The sequence below is a fragment of the Nylanderia fulva genome, unplaced genomic scaffold (assembly GCF_048542155.1).
Source record: "Nylanderia fulva isolate GAGA-0341 unplaced genomic scaffold, ASM4854215v1 Scaffold9, whole genome shotgun sequence".
Taxonomy (NCBI): Eukaryota; Metazoa; Arthropoda; class Insecta; order Hymenoptera; family Formicidae; genus Nylanderia; species Nylanderia fulva.
The window spans coordinates 6,293,815-6,316,342 of NW_028191026.1; the positions used below are offsets into that span (position 1 = coordinate 6,293,815).

General features: G+C 29.8%; 2 protein-coding genes across 2 annotated transcripts in view; one reads left to right on the forward strand and one right to left on the reverse strand.

Moving 5' to 3' along the window:
• The window catches only part of LOC114928765 (diacylglycerol kinase eta), a 55,891-nt gene extending 39,093 nt beyond the window's left edge, over window positions 1-16,798 (reverse strand). Inside the window, exon 1 of the mRNA XM_085489756.1 lies at window positions 16,742-16,798. The gene's annotated coding sequence lies outside the window, so the exon portion shown is untranslated. The remainder of the gene's footprint in view (window positions 1-16,741) is intronic.
• Window positions 16,799-17,532: 734 nt separating this feature from the next.
• BTBD9 (BTB (POZ) domain containing 9) lies at window positions 17,533-22,456 on the forward strand. The gene is made up of 9 exons (XM_029300129.2): window positions 17,533-18,367; window positions 18,454-18,606; window positions 18,717-18,906; window positions 19,041-19,429; window positions 19,552-19,689; window positions 19,829-19,959; window positions 20,040-20,168; window positions 20,262-20,451; window positions 20,677-22,456. Exons 1-9 carry the CDS (start codon window positions 18,053-18,055, stop codon window positions 20,845-20,847), a joined length of 1,806 nt encoding a protein of 601 aa, XP_029155962.1. The 5' UTR covers window positions 17,533-18,052; the 3' UTR covers window positions 20,848-22,456.
• The last annotated feature ends 72 nt before the right edge of the window (window positions 22,457-22,528 follow it).

Sequence of the window (22,528 nt, forward strand, 5' to 3'; positions counted from 1 at the left end):
AACAGAAAAAAATATAATGTGCATCTATCTTTAATTTTACACGCATTATAAATATTATATTAGTGACAAGATTTATCTGTTAAAATTTACAGGAAAAATGTTGATTTTTTATTTTATAATATAAGTGGGGATGATAAAATCTAAATTAATTTTTACCTCAAAACTGTGTTAATTTTACACAAAATTTATTTTCAATTACTGAAAGTTTTGCATTTATTTTGTGTTAAATAAATATTAACACAGTATTGGTGTCCCCAATTTAACACAAATTTTTCAAATGTGTGTTTCCATTAATAAAATTTAATTCGTCAGCCGTGTAAAATAACATTTATATTCCAACATTGATCGATCTCCCGATAAGATATACGCGTTTGCATTTAGTTCGCTGCACACAGTTATGTGTCACCATTTATAGACAAATTCTAGGACAAGCGCGCGCGTTCACAAATGTCACAGGCTATTCTTATCGGATACCAAGTTGGACAATCGCGGGCTGTTCCGAACTTGTCCATTTGCGCGATAAACACCGGTTCGTCGGATCGATTGGACAAACGTTCTGGATTGTTAATAGGATTTAGAGAGCCGACCCAGAATCCTCCCCAATGGGATCTCGATATAACATAGCGCTATATATAGCTCTTATCTCTTGGATATACTTGATTTAAACATTTTCATCGCAAGTCCGCGGCAATTAAGATTATTTTTTCACAAATATTTTTGTAAAATCGATTATTTTTAAATATTACGTTATTTATATAGTATTATAGATTTATCATATCGTTTCTTATCTTTTGGATATATTTAATTGAAAAATTTTCATCGTATAAGTTTTTAAAGAATATTTTTATAACATTGATTCTTTTAAAGAGTCATATTAATTTTTCCAACATAAAAATCTATTTAGCTTCATTCTATGAATCCTATACGAAGAGAATTCTTCGTTATATTTTAACGCAAAATTCAGTACAATTTTGATCATGTTTGATAATAAGCATGTTTGAAAATTACCATGCTGTATGTTAAAATTATCATGAGCGATTAAGGGGGATTTAAAATATTATGCTGCATTGCAAAATTTATATGAATTATTTATATTATGATATGGTGTTAATTCATAATTTATATATAAATTATTTATCAATATGATATTAATTAATAATTTATATAAATTACTTATCAATATGAAGATGTTTTGAAGAATTTTATTAGAGTTTTTCTGATTAATATATTTATCATAATATAAAATATAAAAATAAATAAAATATAAAATGTTTCATTAATTTTACTAGAATATATAGTAAAATTTCAATAATTTTAAAACATATCAAAAATTTATTAATATATTTGTATAAAATATATTACATGTTTATCACTTTTTGAGCATCTATTCCATTGAAAACACTTAAAGAATCATAAATTTGTAATATATTTAAAAATGATTAAAACATTCCTATATTTATTTTACTATATATATTTCAGTAAAAATAATCAAACATATTTTCTATCTTATTACGACAGATATTAATCAGAGAAACTCTCATAAAATTCTTCAAGTACCACTGTTGTCCCAGGATTACCATAATTTTCCGGATAAAAATTCTCGGAGGAAATTCTGTCGGATAAATATAATTCGAAATGCGAAATGTTTCTCCCTCGGAAAATGGATCGCAAAAAAAAAACCCAGCTACGATATATCTCCCTTTCTCTCTCGATGCCCGACGTTATTTACCCCGGGGCTCCTATTTCGGCTTTACGACGAAACTTTCCTCCTCGCGTGTGTATTTAGGTCTCGCGTGCGAGGGTCGTCGACCCGGATGCTCTTCTCTATTCTCTCTCTATATCGCCTTCGCGCATCTTCCGCTCCTCCGGACCTACGTCATCCTGGACCGTGTACCCGCCTCTCGTTTACACTATCGCCAATATTGCATTAACCACCCCTCAATCGGCCGGGGATGGCCAATACGACGGTGGAGGATCCATTTAAGAGCGCCTCTCTTTTATCTTATATGTATGTACCTCATCGTCGACTCTGTTTGCCTTCGTCGTTCGAGCTGTATAAACACGTCCCGCTACACGGGATGCTATACGATGCTGCCTGCCAGACGCAACACTGAAAACCGAATCGATACGGAAAATGAATCGCTCCGCACGCGCCGCTCCGTTGTCTGTCTTTATCACTCACTCTCCTCTCTCTCTCTTTCTTTCCCCGCGGCTCGATATTTCTTCCGTGTTGCACATACATATCCATTAAATCCTATTTTGAGGGGGATCTACACGGTTGAAAAATTGGTTCATTAATATCACATGTCCCAAACGGTCCGCAGAGAAAGTTTTGTATTCATTTTACATAATATGGATATGTCAAATGGAGATACAAATTTTGTGTTAACCCTTTAATGACCGACGTGCCATATTTGGCACGTTCACTTTAGATTAGTCTTAAAACGCATCAATCTATAATTTTAATTTTTTTATCGCACCTGTTCAATTAATCAATCCCAAATAAAGTTGTAAATATTTAAAAATCCCGCTCTGTGCCGTTCAAAATCGACAGAAATCCAATATGGCGGCAGCATTTCTGAATCCGAAATTTCATAAAATTATGAGTTCAAGTGTCTATATTTTGATTGATTATACAGATTGATAAATCCTTTTGCACAATTAAAGTATTAATATTAAGAAATGGGGAAACATCATAATTCCAAGAATAAACAATCCGTACAGCTAATTAAATAGATTTATAGTCAAATTTAACCTCACTTTTTCGATCGATAAAACATATTTGATCAGCATTCCTTTTAGTGCTTGACGTGCCATATTTGGCACGTTCACTTTAGATTAGTCTTAAAACGCATCAATCTATAATTTTAATTTTTTTATCGCACCTGTTCAATTAATCAATTCCAAATAAAGTTGCAAATATTTAAAAATCCCGCTCTGTGCCGTTCAAAATCGCCAGAAATCCAATATGGCGGCAGCATTTCTGAATCCGAAATTTCATAAAATTATGAGTTCAAGTGTCTATATTTTGATTGATTATACAGATTGATAAATCCTTTTGCACAATTAAAGTATTAATATTAAGAAATAGGGGGACATCATAATTCCAAAAATAAACAATCCGTACAGCTAATTAAATAGATTTATAGTCAAATTTAACCTCACTTTTTCGATCGATAAAACATATTTGATCAGCATTCCTTTTAGTGCTTGACGTGCCATATTTGGCACGTTCACTTTAGATTAGTCTTAAAACGCATCAATCTATAATTTAAATTTTTTTATCGCACCCGTTCAATTAATCAAACAATTAAATTTTTGTCATTTCCTGTCATTATCATAGTCCAATGTTAGTTTGATATTTTTAGGTTCCGTTATAATTAAAATGCCTTATATTAATTTATGCCAAAATAATTGATAATTAATTGAAATTATTGTTTATTAATTAGGTAATATTATTTATGCAAATTTATTGCAAGCTCTTTTAAAAATAAAATCTAAAATATTTTTTCCATTGTTTTAATCATTTTACATTTAAGTTCAATTAACACAACAGCAATGTTAAATTAACACATAAATGTATTAAATATTTAACACACAAATTTTAACCGGGGTAGTTTTTAACAAGAAAACAAATTTTCCGACCTTTCTCGCAGGAGAAAAAGAGAGAAAGATTTATCATGTTCCAAGATATGTTCCGAGGCAAAAATGGCGGGAAAACTTTTCGCTGCCCTGTAAGGAGTATAAAAATTTGAAGAAGTAAATAATATTGCTCCCGGAGGGAAAAGTTCCTCGAGGGTAAATAACGAGTTCGAAATGAACTTCAAATAGTTCACGTGCCTTTAGTCATTTGTCTTCCATTGTTAGAGACGCTCGTCGAAGGTGAAAGCGGATTGAACGGCGAGGGATAATATCTATCCTGGGAGGTAAAGGACGAGAGAGCAAGAGACGAGAATGGAAATAACGATTAATGTATATACATACATATATATATATATATATATATATATATATATATCCAGATTAGACATATGAGGATTCTACGAAGAAGGGGAGATCTTCTCTGCTCCTTTGTTGGCGTCGAATAATAAACTGGGAAAAGTATCCGTCGTTCGGGAATTCTTAGCGGAGGCTAAAAATTTAATAAGTCTCGCCTTTTCGCTTTTATCCGCCTTTCTTCCTCTTCCCCAAACCCTTCAAGTCGAGCCTAGCAACGCGAGAAATTATTCACCAAGCCGTCCACCTACTTAATGGAACGTCCACCTAACTCTGTACCTGACTTGGAAGGGATCCAACCCGGATTAAGTCCAAGATTCAACGGGAATTCAGAACAAATTCGGCTTGAGGCTCGAAAACGGGATCCGGATTTAATTCGGATCTGATTTGAACACGGGAGAAAAACTTGTGTTTTCTTGTTCAAAACGGTCCCTCTGTTAAAATTTTTGTGTTAAACATTTAACACATTCATGTGTTAATTTAACATATTACTGTTCTGTTAATTGAATTTAAATGTTATTTTAAGAACTGAATTTATTAAAGAATTAAAAATTCTTAATTTATTAAAAAAACGGAAAAAAATGCAAATTAAAAGAACTGAAAAAAATGTAAAAACAACACAATGCATCTATTTTTAATTTTACAATAAATATGTTTTGTTTTATTAGTGACAAGATTTTTCTATTAAAATTTACAGAAAAAATATTGATTTTCTATTTTATAACATAAGTGGAGATGATAAAATCTAAAATTAACATATTTTTGTTAATTTTTACGTTAAAAGTAGGTTAATTTTATACAAAATTTATTTTAAATTATTTGAAGTTTTGCATTTATTTTGTGTCAAAATATTAACACAATATTTGTGTCTCCATTTAACATATCCACATTATATTAAATTAACACAAAAATTTCTGTGGATCGTTTGAGACATGTGATATCTGTTAAATTTAACAAAATTTTTTCAACTGAACTCAATTATATACACAACATGATTAACTGAACTTAACTCGATATATTCTTGGAAATTTTTTAACAAGTAATTTGCATACATTTTTTAATATATCAATTATTTAATATTTTGCATTTAAGACGGATTGCTTTTTAAAAAAATAATTGTATAAAAAAATAAATAATTAAAAAAAAATATTTGTTGTAAAAAAGAAAATATGCACGGAGAGAAGTTTTCGTTATATTTTATCGCAAAATTCACTACAAATTTTATCATGTTTGATAATATAAGCCAATAATAAGAATTACTGTGCTAATATGTTAAAATTGTCATGAACGAGATTAAGCTGGATTGAAAATATTATGCTACATTGTAAAATTTATATAAAACATATATTTTATATGTCACTTTTTGAGCATCTATTCTATTTAAAACACTTAAAGTATCATAAGTTTTTAATATATTTTAAAATTATTGAAATTTTATTATACATATTTTTTAGTAAAATTAATCAAACATATTTCATATTTTATTGTGATAGATATTAATATTTTATAACAAAAGATACGATTGAAGTAAATATAAAACCTCATTTTTAACAAAGTCGCACATTGTAGCACAATTGTGAATTTAATTGATGTATAACGCGATATAATGGAACGATCATAGATGAAGAAGTACATGTCTTTCTCTTTTCAAGGTGATACGAATGATGTCAAGAACGGTTTATTGGGTAACGATTAGACTCAAATGTAAATAGGTCAAACCAATAAAAATGTTAAATAAGGTCAAAAGGAGTCAAATGAAAATTAAATAAATACAAAACAGATGATTCTTCAAATATAACAAAAGTCTGTAGAAAAGTCAAATACGTGAATAATACAAACAGTATAAACTATAAAAAACAATAAAATAATAAAAGTTAGAAGAAATCAGAAAAAATAAAAAATAAAATATAAAAAAAATTGTATATTGTTTCTCTAATGGAATGAGAATTTAATTATTAATAAATCTTTAGATCTTATGTAAATTTTGCTCGTTTAGTTGGCTTACAATATTTATTTCTTTTAATTTCGATAAAAAATAAACAAAAAATTAAAAATATAAAAAGCAGAACCGTAAAAAGCAAAATAGTAAAAACGTTAAATATATAATAAAGTTGGAAAATAAAGTCAAACAAATAAGATTAAAAAATTAAAACATTAAAGTATCAGTTAATTATACCTGTCAAAGTTTTTAATTTATACTTTGGGGATTTTATTAATTAAGATTCTATTAATTAAGAAGTATCCGGTAAAAATTCCACGTCAATCTGTAAATTTATGCTCATTTTGTTTTTAGATTCAATGTATGTAGTTTCATATTAAATTTGTTATTTTAATTTATAAAAACTGCGCCTTAAAAATCACGCCAGAGCTCTCATAGTCAAATCATACTAAAATTGTCTTTTGTTAAAATTATTTTATATTATGCATCTAAGATGGATGATTTCTTTTAAAAATATTTGTTATAAAAAAAAATATATGAAAAGAATTTTCTGTTATTTTCCCGCAAAACTCTTTACAAATATCATTTGATAATAAGCCGAATATTGCTGTCTGTTAAAAAATTATCATGAACAATCAAGCTGGATTGCAAATATTATGCTGCATTGTAAAATTTATATAAAATATATTCTATATCTTTATCACTTTTTCGGAATCTATTATATTTAAAACGCTTAAGAAAAGAATCATAAATTATCATAATATATATTTTTTAATAGCTTTTAAAATTATTGAAATCTTATTATAAATATTTGAATAAAATTAATAAACATATTTTATATCTTATTGTGATCGATATTAATACTTTTTATTGCAATAAAAATTAATCAAAGAAACTCATAAAATTCTTGGAATTGTCTCACGATTATCATGAATTTCAGGATAAATTCTAAGAGAAAATTCTCTCTGCGCATAATTATTAAAATAATTTAATAATTTAATATTTCTTCCTCGTCTCTCTCTCTCTTTCTCTCCCTCTGTGTTGTATTTAAAATACTCCTTTATAGAATCCACCGATCAATGTCCACCTTTTCGTGTCGCGGAGCGTGATGCCGCTTTTTTTCTTTTCTCCGACACGTGTATCAAGATAGACGTCATCGCGCTGTGAGTTAGCTGGGACACGATGCACCCTACTTCTTGGAATCCTCCCCGACACAACGAGATGGGGGTATAACAATCGCGGGGTGTCGTCTGGGGATTTAAATCCATTCGAGACGAGTTTCTATATAACGATTCCGAAGCGCGCGATATTGCGTTCGATCCGCGAGGTATTCAGAATGTGATCCACTTCCTGCGAAATAACGCCCCCCTTTTCCTTTCAAATCTCTCGAGATTTTCTCGATATTCTATATTATTTTACCCAAGATTGTACGTGTGCACGTGTATTTGATATTGTCGTTATCCAAACGCGGCGAACCGACGAGATTCCGCAACTTTGAATTTCAAAATAATTTCAGTATTCAGGAAATTTTGTGTAATCTTCGCAGCTTGCAGCGACATTTTAATATCAAATTTTAATATGAAATATCTCGATAAGAGAGACAAATCTCTCATCTTTTTCTCTCGTTCCTCTCGAATAAAATATTATTTTAGTTCAAGCGGCTTTTAATGAAATTTCATCGTTATACTAGTTATAATTGCAAAGAAACGTATATAACGTCAGAGATTTCCCTTTGATCTTTTCTACATCACAACCTGCATATAACATAGAAAGAGAAAGGGAAGCAGGGAAAAATGAATTACTCGGGATTAGCAAAGGTAATCAATGTCGGTATGCGATGGTGCATTAATCTATTGCACAGGAACTTCCGGTTCTCGTTAAATCTCTTTGTTTCGTCGGCTTAAGGGGATGCTGCCGTTGTTCTGTTTTACCGACTTTAAGTTAGATTAAGTTCACTTTTTATTGAACATACAGATTGAAAAATCCTCCACAATAAAAGGTTTTGTATTAAATAAGTATTCTTATGAGCTGATGCTTATTATCACTATTTTAATTGTGGAGAATTTTTCAATCTCTATAACCAATAAAAAGAAAAACCCTTGAACTCAAAGTCATGGTCAGCATTCCCTTAAGGGGATCCTAAACGGATGCTACTGCTGTTCAATCGACCAAGCGATTATTTCTTTTTAGATAGATTATTCTTGCACACATATGCACGAAAATGTAAGATAAGCTATTACTAGGCTTTCAAATTGATATCTATAAACGTTTATTTATATTCCTTTATCCAATGCCAAATCCGTCCTGGTCTTATTTTGTATGCACAAACCGCCAATAACCTATCTAAAAAGAATAACCTATATTTAAAAAAAAATAATCGCTCGGTTGATAAAACAGATCCGTTTAGGATCCCCTTAAATTGGTTTTCTTTTCTCGTCTTCTGCAAAATTGTTCGCCGATCAATCCGATGTCCCTCTCTCTCTCTCTTTCTCTCTTATAGCGACATTGGCGTCATTAATGTTATTACGTAATAAGGACCCCGCATCCGTTGTGTGAGGAGGATTGTCATTTGTATCTCGCGAGTGACAGATGCGCGCGCGGGAAAACGCGATTATCGCGAAGATCCAGGCGGCTTCTGTTACGTATCAATTTTACAACGTTGTTTTACAGCGTAACGTCGACATGGAAAAATATTTCACGTCACCTGCTTTTATTTTCGAGTATTAATTACCTGCCTGTTGTTGCTAGAAGAGCGTAATGTTGGGACATTAAAGCCAGCGAGAACCTCTAATTTATCTTATCTACACTGTAAAAAAATATGTAAATTTTCATATAAAATATGTTAAATTATTTAAAAATAATGAAGTGCAAAATTACACGATAAATCATGAAACTGTTATACATATTTTCATTATTTATCATATAATTTGACACTTAATTTTTTATGTAATTTTACATATTTTTATGTAATATATTACATCAGACTGAAAAAATATGCAAAAATTATACACGTCATTTATTATGTAATTTGACACTTAATTATTTATGTAATTTTACATATTTTTATGTAATATATTAAATTTTTTTGCAATATAGGCAATATACGACGGGCCTCGTTAAATCGGACGCAGATTACAATTGTATATTAATTTCTGTCTTTCTAATGGCAGGGCATGTAATAATAGAGAGTACTTCTCTCTCTCTCTCTCTCTCTCTCTCTCTCTCTCTCTTTTCTCTTTCTCTAATAGCCTCTCTATCAATATTACGCAGTAATTGAATATATAGCATTAAATGTAACGACCCTACTTCTCTCTCTCTCTCTCTCTTTCTCTCTCTAAACTTCGAGCAATAATTCATATTTATTGACAGTTCGAAGTATCATTTACAATCCCTAAAGACTTCGACGCGACAAATCCCATTTCGATAGTCATAAACTCGAAGGACAGAGAAAAATCTGTTGAACGATTCTCTCGACCCCCGTTTTGAGGAAAATCAGTCGACATATCCTTAAAGATACTACCAGCCATATCCTGACTCGAATACAGAGACACATATATACACGCAGTTTCTTTTCCTGCGGTAGTTAAGTGCTTCCACTCGACGTGTAACACGAAACGTCTGCATTTCGCCTCGAATTTAATGGCGGGAACGCCCACGACAGGATTGTCGTGAAAAGAAAAAGACATGATCAGTCAGGAAGAAGTAACATCTCGTGGAAATGAGAGCGATCGGTATCTTCTGATCGCGAAACCACTTTCGTGGCACAGATTTTTCGAAAAAATGTGTACGACGTATCAAACAATTTAAAAAAAAAATTTTTCTCTTCTAAAATATTATCTCTCGGAAATAAAGCATTACTCGCATAAGTCAAATTTTTCCGAAAAGTAACATAAATTTGACTATACACTTTTTCATGTGAGTCAACAATAATATAAAATATAATATTATATAATAAATAGTATTACAATTATAATATAATATTTGATAACATATATAACATAAAATAATATTATATTCAAATACAATTATTTTCTATATTGCGGGTGAGGATACGTCAGATGAAAATAAAAATTACTACAGAAAAAAAGAATGACTTCTGTAATTATTATTACATTAATATATACTTCAACATATTATTAATAATTTCGAAATATTGGTTAATATGCCTTTTATTGCTAAATTATCTCAGATATGAGTTTGACCTAAGCCCTTTTCATTCAGGATCAAGCAATATCAACAATGCGCCCACCGGATGCGATGCATCTCGTCATCAATAAGTAAGCAAGTTATACGAATAAATCGATATCGCGGGGAACTGGAACGGCCGATATCATTTTGCGCTCGGCTTGTCGATAGGGAGAAGGGTAAATGTCCTCTATCTGTGAACCTACGACATTTCCTGCCGCCGTTCCCAGGCCGCGGAAACGCAATTGCTTGTTCTACTTCTGCGGGATATCGATGTGCATGTAAGATTGATGCGACCCCGACAATCGAAAAATGTCAAGGATATTCGTTCTACGATTTTCAGATATCTCACAATTCGATAATAGAAGAAACGGAGAGAAAAGATATGTGTATCTACGCGCAGAGAGAATTTTTTTTAGATTTATCCTGAAATTTATTTCAAATTGTGCTATTGGAAGAATTTTTTAAGAACTTTTCTGATTAATATTTTTACCGCGATAAAAAATATTAATAATCTACCACAATATAATATAAATTATATTCGATTAATTTTACTAAAATATATAGTAAATATAGTAACACATAGTAAAAATTCAATAATTTTAAAATATATTAAAAACTATTTTAAAAACTTATCAAAAAGTGATAAATATATAAAATATATGTTTTATAAAAATTGAGATAAAATATGTTATTATATGTTTTATATAAATTAAGATTAATGCGACAATCGAAAAATGTCAAGGATATACGTTCTGCGATTTTTTAAATATGTTTTATAAAAATTGAGATGAAATATGTTATATGTTTATTATAAATTAAGATTAATGCGACAATCGAAAAATGCCAATATTCGTTCTATGATTTTTAGATATCTGACAATTCGATAACAGAAGAAACGGAGAAAAAAGATATGTGTATCTATACGCAGAGAGAATCTTTTTTTAGATTTATCCTGAAATTTATTTGAAATTGTATTATTGTAAGTGATTGTGGCATTGGAAGAATTTCTTAAGAGTTTTTCTGATTAATATTTTTACCGCGATAAAAATTATTAATAATCTACCATAATAAAATATAAATTATATTCGATTAATTTTACTAAAATATGTAGTAAATATATAGTAAAATATAGTAAAAATTTAATAATTTTAAAATTATTAAAAACAATTTTTTTAAAAAACTTATGATTCTTCAAGTGACTTAAATAGAATAGATTCGCAAAAAGTGATAAATATATAAAACATATGTTTTATAAAAATTAAGATAAAATATGTTATTATATGTTTTATATAAATTAAGATTAATGCAACTCCGATAATCGAAAAATGTCAAGGATATTTATTCTACAATTTTTAAAATATGTTTTATGTAAATTGAGATAAAATATGTTATTATATGTTTTATATAAATTAAGATTAATGCGACTCCGAGAATCGAAAAATATGAAGGATATTCGTTTTATGATTTTTAGATATCTGACAATTCGATAATAGAAGAAACAAAGAGAAAATATATGTGTATACACAGAGACAATTTTTTTTTAGATTTATCCTGAAGTTCATTTGAAATTGTATAATTTTAATTGTGGGACAAATTGGAAAAATTTTATGAGATTTTCTTGTGATTAATATTTTTTCCACAATAAAAATATCAATAATTTAACACAATAAGATATAAATTATATTCGATTAATTTTGCTAAAATATATAGTAAACATAATAATATATAGTAAAAATTTAATAATTTTAAAATATATTAAAAACTATATTTTAAAAACTTATGATTCTCTTTAAGTGATTTAAACAAAATAGATTCTCAAAAAGTAATAAATATATAAAAAAATATTACGTTTTATATAAATTTTACAATGTAATATTATATTTTCAATGCAGCTTAATCGTTTATGATAATTTTAACATGTAATTTTAGCATGGTAATTTTTGGTTTATTACCAAACATGATAAAAGTAATGAATGTGCGGTAAAATATAAAGGAAAATTCTCTCTGTATAAATTAATTTTTAAATTCTAATTTAAATAAAGATACATATACAAAATATTTCAGGAGAAAGAGTCAGCATTCAGAACATAAATGTACCTATTATTTTAAGTAAAAAAAATTTGTTTTATTCTGGACGGTAAAAGATACAACTTGTTCAATCTTAAGAACACATACATTTATTAACTTAGTAGAATAAAGTGCTATTAAACAATTACATTAAAATTTTCATCCTTTCTAGTTAATATTAATTATTCAAATTCAAAATATATATATATATACATATATATATATATATATATATATATATAGCTTAAAATTTAATGTAATTGATTCATAGAATTTCGTTCTATTAAGTCAATAAATGTGTTCATTCGTAAGAACTTGTATCTTTTAACCATCTAAAATAAGACATATTTATACATATAAACTTTTTTGCTTAAATTGACGTGTACAATTATATCCTAGAATACACTGAAAAAAATGCATCTATTTTTACATGGAAATTACTTGTTAAGAATTGGAAAATTACTTGCTTATCATTGTAATTTATTTTTTCATTCTTTTAAAAGTGAAAATACATATTACTATGTAAAAATATATATAAAATATAGGTAAAATTACTATTTTTATGCAAAAATTATATGTAATTTTAAATGTACTATTTTTACTTCATTAGAACTTTATTTCATAAGTATTTATCCATTTTATTTATAACATTATTTTATAGCAATTCCATGTTCAGTGAAATATTTTGAATCTTGAAAATATTTAAGAATATATTTCATATGAAATTACATATAATCTGTAATTTTCCATATAAGTAGCAATATTAGTATAACCACGTAATTTTACATAAATATTTTTTTCAGTGTACGAACCTCCTGAAACACCCCGTATATGAAAATAGCAAGGAACATCTCAGGGGAAAGAAATTCTTAAAACAATATCGATAATTATACTTGAAAGTCTTATCAAATTAAGAAGAGATTCGTTCCAAGAAATTATAACGAATTTACCAAAGGATTGCGACGATGAAGCTTACGACGTAATGTCCTTAAAGGATTAACTCATCATCGGTCCATTCCTCGTAACTATATATATACAATGGTCACAAGTGCTCTTTCTACTTTACTGTACAAAGGTACCTTGTATTCTCGAGTACAAAGCGGGATTTCGAGTTTCTTTTAAGGTATAACAAAAGAAAAAGCTTAAAGAAAAGTTTCTCCGAACTATCGTATAGTATCATAAACTCTTCCACACATCGTTATCTCTACATCAAACTTCTATATTTGAGTTACTTTTCGCCAAGATATATACTCGCGTGTTATTTTGTCGAAATAGCAACTCTACCCGCGCGTGCAACTATATAAGCAACTATAAAGCTTCTTGAATCCGTGTCTCCTGCTACGGGAGCTTATAATGTCCGCTTTAATTTTCTTACGCGACAATCTCTCCTTGGTATTCGCTGCGGCTTGTAGTTATTCGCGCAATTTATGTATGTGCTTATATTGCGAGACCGAAAAATTTGTATTCAATTTAACAAGTATGTCCCAAACGATCAGAAATGATCAGAAATTTTTTTAATAATTTAACGTAATACAGATATGTTAAATAGTGACACGAATACTGTTAAAATAAATGCAATTTCAAGTAATCTTGAAATAAATTTTGTAAAATTAACATAATTTATTGTAAAAATTAATTTAAAAAATGTTAATTTCACATTTTATCATCCTCACTTATATTATAAAATAATATCAACTTTTTTTCTATAAATTTTAACAGATAAATTTTCTCACTAATAATACGGAACGTATTTATTGTGTAAAATTAAAAATAAATGCATATTGTAATATATTAACTTAACCCATGAATATATGTTAAATATTTAATGTGTTAAATATTCGCGCAATTTATGTATATATGCTTATTTTGCGAGACCGAAACACGCAGTTGAAAAATTTGTATTAAATTTAACAAGTATGTCCCAACGATCCACAGAAATTTTTGTATTAATTTAACATGATACGGATATGTTAAATAATGACACGAATACTGTGTTAATATTTTAACGTAAAATAAATGCAAATTTCAAATAATCTTGGAATAAATTTTGTAAAATTAACATAATTTTAATGTAAAAATTACTTAAAAAATGTTAATTTTACATTTTATCGTTCTTACTTATATTATAAAATAATATCAACATTTTTTTTCTATAAATTTTAACAGATGAATTTTGTCACTAATAATACGGAACATATTTATTGTGTAAAATTAAAAATAGATGCATATTGTATATATTAAATTATCCCATGAATAAGTTAAATTTTAACACAAAAATTTTAACGAGAACCGTTTTTGATGAGAAATAAATTTTTCGCAACTGCGTGATAAAAATACAAAAAGCTAATAATTGTCGAATAAATTCGACGAAACAAATTCTTTTATTTTCTCTCTCGATAAAACACGTGTCAACGCAAATAGGTATAGATAGTTTTTTCACCGTGCATTTGTTTGCTCGACATTGTTAAACACGATATAGCGTATAATACAAGCATTTTACACACTCGATTACAATTTACCCGAGCTAATTATGTTCCATATAAATAACAAATATTGATATTTCGCTCGATGTGCAATCTCATATCCGCGTATAATCAATATTTGTCAAATTTTGATTTACACAAGTTGCGCGCAATTATTTTAACCTGTATACATATATATATTGTATATATCTTTTCTCTTATTTTTTCTCTATTAAATTGTTATTTGCCTAATTTATATTCTCCCCCTCCGGTATAAATATAATTTGGAGTTTAATAAGTAAACTTGGAAAACAGTTTTCTCCCTCGTTGTAACTTACATCTTCAATAAAAGTTCTGATAAAACAAAACTTGTTCTACGGAAATAGAACCTAATTTTTTTTTTTTTTTTTTTTTTTTCGAAGGAAATGCGAAATCAAAACGAGCAGAATAAATTTCCAATTATGCAGTCTCGCTTGTTCAATATTCTGTATTACTTAATATTCTGTATTATGTATTCAATATTCATTGTCAGTACTCAATAATCTGTATTACTATGCACAATCAGAATATCCAGCTTATTATTAAATTAACATATGCAGCGGATATTCGAGCTAAATTTCCTCGGTCGATCTCGCTATAGTCGATAATAATAGTTTAATAGTTGCAAAAATTTTGTATCAAGCTCAAATTTCGAAAACTTTAAATTAATGGGTTAATTTTATACATTAATTACAGACGCTTCATTTGACAGATTAAACGCACTTGGGAATATTTTGTAAGGAGTAAGCGCAATGATCTCCGTCTGCCAATTGCTACGTTTTTCTACTTGCATAGTAGAAACTCGGCCGAATTTAGATAAGAGGACGGAAATATTCCTCACCTGGTTAATTATATGTACATTTATTCTGTTTTTTTCCTACTTCTTAAAGTAATTTCAAATTTACATTTAATTAGTGATTCAAATTCAAATTTAAACAAGACAGTGCTATAGTGTGCATTTACATATAGAAAAAAAGGATTCATACACGTTTGACTTCGATCCTTTGTATTTTTGTTAAGAATTCGAAATTACATAATGCGCCTACACAGAGAGAATTTTTTCTTAGAATTTACCCTGAAAATCATAATAATCGCGTGGGACAATGTGATATTAAAAGAATTTAATGTTTCTCTGGTTAATTTTTATCACAATAAAAAATATTAATATCTATTAATTTTAATTACAATAAAATTGTTTAATTACAATAAAATATACAAATCTGTTTGATTAATTTTATTATGTACATAAATAATTTTATTATATATACATATATTGGAAGAATTTTACATTTTCTTAATTTAATTAATATTTGTCACAATAAAAAATATGAATATATCATAATAAAATATAAAATATATTCGATTAATTTTAATGTGTGCATAGTAAAATTTTAGAAATTTTAAGAATTTTATAAGTTTCTTCTAATTAATATTTATACCACAATAAAAATATTTTAGTATATCTATCATAATAAAAAATATCAATATAACAATAAAATATAAAATATATTCGATTAATTTTACTATGTACATACATAGTAAATATAATCGAACATATTTTATATCTCATTGTGATGGATATTAATATTTTTTATCGTGATAAAACTCATCAAATTCTTCCAACACCACATTGTCCCACGTACCATGATTTTCCGGATAAATTTGAAGAGAAAATTCTCTCCGTGTATATATATGAACCTTTATCATTCATTTCTTTACTAAAATTGAAGAAATTAAAAAAAAACCATAAAGGAAGCAAAATTGACTTCTGAGGGACTCGTATAATTATATGAGACTGATGCGCGAAATTCAAATTTTTCTACACCTTCATTCGCATATGTAATAACAGGTGTAGAAATGTTTCTCCACCCACAAAAAATCGGCAGCTCTTTGGCTGCACTTTTTCTATTCGAAAATCAAATATCAGGTACAATAAAATATGAAAACATATCAAATTCGGGAATCAAATATCAGGTACAATAAAATATGGAAACCTATCAAAGAGAGAAAAGAAACGTACTGCATGCGTATACTTGAAAAGTGCACTCACGTGGTTCTCCGGCGCGTGGGAGCCGACGATTCGGTCGCGACGAGGCCGGCCGGCCAGCCGGATCGCCCCGTTGGAACTGTTGCTGCTCTCTCTTCGCGTCTCAAGCGGATCAGCGGCGCGTCGCCGGCGCGTCGTCGTTTTTCGGCGTCGCGCGCCGCAACCTCGCGTCGTACAGCATCGCGCGTGCTGTTTCCTCGTGTCAAGAATCCTCCTAGTCGTCCTCGTCGCCGCCGCGAATGAGCCTAGCTCGTCGCGGGAAAGAATCGCTCCTCTTGCTCCGGCAGCGACTGCGGCAGCATTACGCGTACGGGGGACTTCGCGCCACTGGCTCGCCGCCGCCGCCCTCTCCGCCTCCTGCTCCGTGGCGATGCGCGCTGTTCGACGTTCCCTCTCCGACTGAGCGGCCGCGCCGAGTCGAGTTGACAGCTGCGCGCCGCTACGCGGCGCTCGTGACGTCGCGCGGCAGGCGCGTTTCCATGGCGCCGCGCGTCACGTGACCGACGCGGTCGGTCAAACGTCAAAATCCACCTTACCGACACTCGCTAACAAATCAGTTCGTAAATTATTTTTATATTATATATATATATATGTATATATTATTTATTTTAATTAATATATATTATTACATATTATATTATATTATATATTATATATATAATATAATATAAATATAAAATATATAATATATAATGTAATATGCAATATATAATAATATAATATATACAATATATAAAATATTAAAAAAAAATTTGTTCTTCGAAGTACATCTGTGGATCCGTGAATGGCGCTGACTTCGGATGACGCCGGGGTGATCGTGTACGTGACATGCGGCCTCGAAGAGTCTTGAAAAATTCAATAGTACGATGCTGAATCAGTGACGGTATCGGTGACAACAACCTGACGATGGAAACGGTCGGGATTTCTTTTTTACGCGTTCTACGCAAATAAACAAGAGGTCCGGGACGTGCAGGAGTCGCGATCGCTCGAGGAGCGACTCGATATCGCGCAGAATCGAATAATTTTCGCGTGACACGCTCGTTTTTCTTGTCAATTTCATCGATCAAGGTTGCTGCTGTATCCTATCCTGTCGCGCGATGCAAGGAAAACAAAGCTCCCTTTCTTCCTTCACCTGGCTCTTGCAAGAACTTTAATCGATACTTTTCTTCCGCGAGATTCTAAAGAGAGACAAAAATTGAAGTGTCAAAGTTGTGTAAATGCTCCGAGTGACAAATTGCTAATGTTTTGACAGTCGAAACTCCGACTGTAGCAAGAGTCTGAATGTAAATAGAAGAACGGTATCTGGTAGAGAATATGAGCTCGCATCATCATTTGAATTCATCATCCGGTGAAATAGATCACATTCACGTCGTCTCCGAGGGCATCGGAAATTTGTATCTGTCCGAAGACTTTTCGGATGTGAAGATCATCGTGGCGGGACACAAACTTCCCAGCCACAAACTCGTCCTCGCCGCACGTAGCGAGTATTTTCGAGCAATGCTGAACAGTGGTATGAGGGAATCTGTACAAGATGAGATAGAACTGAAAGCCTCCTCGTTGCCTGCATTTAAAAGCTTGCTCAAGTACATATACACCGGTCGTATGTCTCTGGCTAATGAACGCGACGAGGTAACTGCTTCTTCAAATTATCAATAAAGTGGGTATACATCTGTCGATCGTCTGGTTTCACCTCATTTTCATTTACTTTGTTACAGACGATACTCGATATTCTGGCATTAGCACATATGTATGGATTTATGGACCTCGAAGCTGCTATATCTGATTATCTCAGAGAAATATTAAGCATAAACAATATATGCTCGATTTTAGACACTGCACTTTTCTATCAATTGGATTTTCTAAGTAGCGTTAGTATTATATATTCACTTTTACTCTGTGGCTATCTTGAATAACACAAAATTTGTATGTACAATTAATGTCTATCATATATGACAATTAATGCAGATTTTAATATCAGGTTTGCTTTGAATACATGGATAAATATGCATCTGAAGTTATTCAGCACGAGAGTTTTCGACACTTGAGGGACTCAACTTTAAGTGAAGTAATTTCCAGGGATTCGTTCTATGCACCAGAAATAGACATTTTTTTAGCCGTAGACTTGTGGGTCAAAGCCAATCCGGAAGCTGATAAAAGTAAAGTTATAGGTAATTATTATAGGGTAATTATTAATATTCCTAGGGAAATATATTAATATTTCTCATATATTGAACAATAAATATTGTCAGCACTTGTACGATATGTATTTTTGTATACTCTTGATTAACTTTTATACTTGCAGCGCAATTAAGATTGACTCTGATTTCGGAAGTAGATCTCGTAACTGTCGTAAGATCAACCAACTTAATATCAGACAGCACACTTGTAGACGTGTTTACTGTACTGTATATAAAGTCCAAGTCAGAACTACCCTACCGTGGTCGTAGGCTCGTCGACGAAAACATTGCCCATCCTAAGCACGGTGCCCAGGTGTTACAGGGGGAAATGCGTACCTATTTACTTAATGGAGAAATCAATGACTATGACATGGAACATGGTTATACGAGGCATACCATAAGCGACACGCAAGAACACGGGATTCTAATAAAGTTGGGGACACAATATATCATAAATCATGTGAAAATGTTACTATGGGATCGAGATATGCGCTCTTATTCTTATTACATAGAGGTATAAACATTTTATGTGACAAAGTATAATGTAGTAGATGTGTGTAAGAACTTTAGAAAATTATGTAATCTGAACAAAGGGATTCTTTATCTCCCGTTACTTTATTGTAATATTTGTTACAGGCATCTGTGGATCAAAAAAATTGGGTCAAGCTTGTTGATTATACAGAATATTTTTGTCGCAGTTGGCAGTATTTATATTTTCAACCAAGAGTGGTTCTTTATATTCGTATTGTAGGAACAAATAATACAGTTAATAAGGTGAGTTTACTAAAAATTGACATGCCTTATGTATGTTAGAATTTAATGAAACTATAACTTTATTTAATTTTTCACGTTAATAAAAACTTTTAGCTTAGTTTACTCTTTACAATAATTTAATATTTATTTTATTCAATAGGTTTTTCATGTTGTCAGTTTTGAAGCATACTATACAAATCATACAGAGCAACTTTCCAAAGGTTTTATTGTACCAACACAAAATATTGCTATTACAAAAAAAAGTGCATGTGTCATCGAAGGTGTGAGCAGGTATATAAAATTTACTGTACTTTAATAAAATCGTGCCTACCTAATATACATATTTTTAAACTTTCCTCTCTTTTAATTAGGTCTCGTAATAATTTATTAAACGGAGACATAACTAATTACGATTGGGATAGTGGTTATACATGTCACCAACTTGGCTCTGGATCTATTCTGGTGCAATTAGGTCAACCATATATGATCGATTCTATGCGGTATGATTTTTAAATACTTTCTAAAACAAACTTAATATTTTAATATGAAATGCTATATTGAAGTATAACATTCCTGTAAATATTTTTGCATAGATTATTACTTTGGGATTGCGATAATCGCTCCTATTCGTACACCGTAGAAGTATCAGGCAATTCTTGGAACTGGGTAATGGTCGCTGATAAAAGAAGGGAGTCGTGTCGATCTTGGCAAACAATAAACTTTTATCCACCCCGTCCAGTAGTTTTTATACGCGTAGTGGGGACTCACAATACTGCAAACGAGGTCTATATTATAATCTAATTCGACACCATTTTTTTATATATTTTTTGTATACATATACATATATATAATTAATTTTTAATTATAAAATTAATTAATTTTAATTAATAAATTAAAGATGTATACATATATATATATATATATATATATATGTATGTATGCATGTAGTATGTAGTATGTATGTATGTATGTATGTATGTATATTAAAAATCTTTTAAACGTTTTCAGGTGTTTCATTGTGTTCACTTTGAATGTCCGGCACAATTTGACGACAAATCTCCGAAATCGCCAACACTACGAGGGCATTCGTCGACATCGTCGGAAGGCAGTAATAATGCTTTACCTCCCCCGCCTCCCGAAGTAGCTACGGAAGCAGTTCATATCGACAGCGATGAATAACTAAAGTAAAGAGTAAGTAATATAATAGCGAAAAAAAAAACACACAAGGGTGACTCTATTGATGATTCTGTAGTTGCCGCTCTTGTTCTTCGAGCTAGAATTTGAAATGAATCGTCAAATGACCTCGATAAGACTTTTAAGACTGTTCAGTAATAATCGTTGAATATCAGATCGTAATTAGTCATCTTGTTCCTTGTTTACGAATTCTATCTACTTCTGTTTGTTTTTCTTGTCTTTATTCTTCGATACTCTAGATATAAATACCCATGGTGGCTGCCAATTTCATAATCACAGAGGTATACAAATTAGTCATATTTTATACAAATACTCGATAGTTTTGTATGCTAGATATTTTATTGTGATTCGTACGTAAAGTTTTATTTATTTTTTTTTTACGATAAAAAGGGCTGTAATATTTAAAAGTGTATTGTTATTGAATGTGTAATGTTTTTTTATTTTGAAAATATAATTTTTTAATATTACGTGTAATTTATTTCATGATTTTAAAATATTGTTTTAATTATTAATTATTGTAAAAAATTTACAAACTATACCGCATAATCATGTTCCTTACTTAAAATAATAATTTCTCTTTATCTAAATTATTAGTTCTGATTATAAAAATATCAGTAAATAATTGACTATTATATTATAATGCTGCACTCATCAAATCTATCTGCCAATTTTTATATAATATAAGCTGATAAACTTAATTTTTCGACATATAAATTTATATTTATTATATAATATATAATTTATTTTTTAGTATAATATAATTATATATATACATATATATATGTTTATTAAATTATTCATCGTGCTAAAAACACAGAAGACTGTTATAACAATTGGTTATATATATATAATCGATTACAATCGATTATTTAAATAAACTTGTAAATTTAACGTCTTCTAAATTGTGATTGAAGATGAAGAGAGTTCTCCTACTTTCAGAGAACAAACGAATACTAAAGGTGATTGAAAATTGGCAACTGCCACAAATTGTTTTTGTATAGAAACTATTACAATCTTAAATTTTACCGAATATTTTGTATGAGCACTATTATCTATCATATCGACACTCTGTTAATATATGATGGTGTCTGGTTTTTTAGAGAAAGAGAGAGTATTTTTCATTGTATAAGAATTCTTTTGGTAGAAATTTTTATTGCGAAAATTTAATCTTGTGTACATAAGATGTGTAAAACATTATTTTTCTAGTCTATATATGTTCAATGTAATATGTCTCGAGAGATTTCGAATGTATAATAAATTATATGAGAAGTTTAATTATTACGAGATTAATAAAATATTCTGGTATTTTAAAAAAACCTGACTCATTAAACACTATTCCAATCATCATTTTGAAATGCATCCATTCAATAACCAGATTTATATTTCATTTTATCTTCCATTGATGCGAGAGAATCAGAATATGCATCTTTTAATACCCTCGAGAAATCAAAGTTTAAAGTCAATCCCGAATATGAATTCGCAGCTTTCAGTTTGATGTACTTTTTTGTCGAAATATGTTTTTTTGAGAATTTTGACGATTTTTTCATAATTTTTATGAATTTTTTGAAAATGATTAAAACAATTTTCATTTTTTTTTCTTCAAAAATCAAATTATATATTCCCAAAAATTTTTTTATTTATACTTTTATTGTTCTTTCAAGCAAGT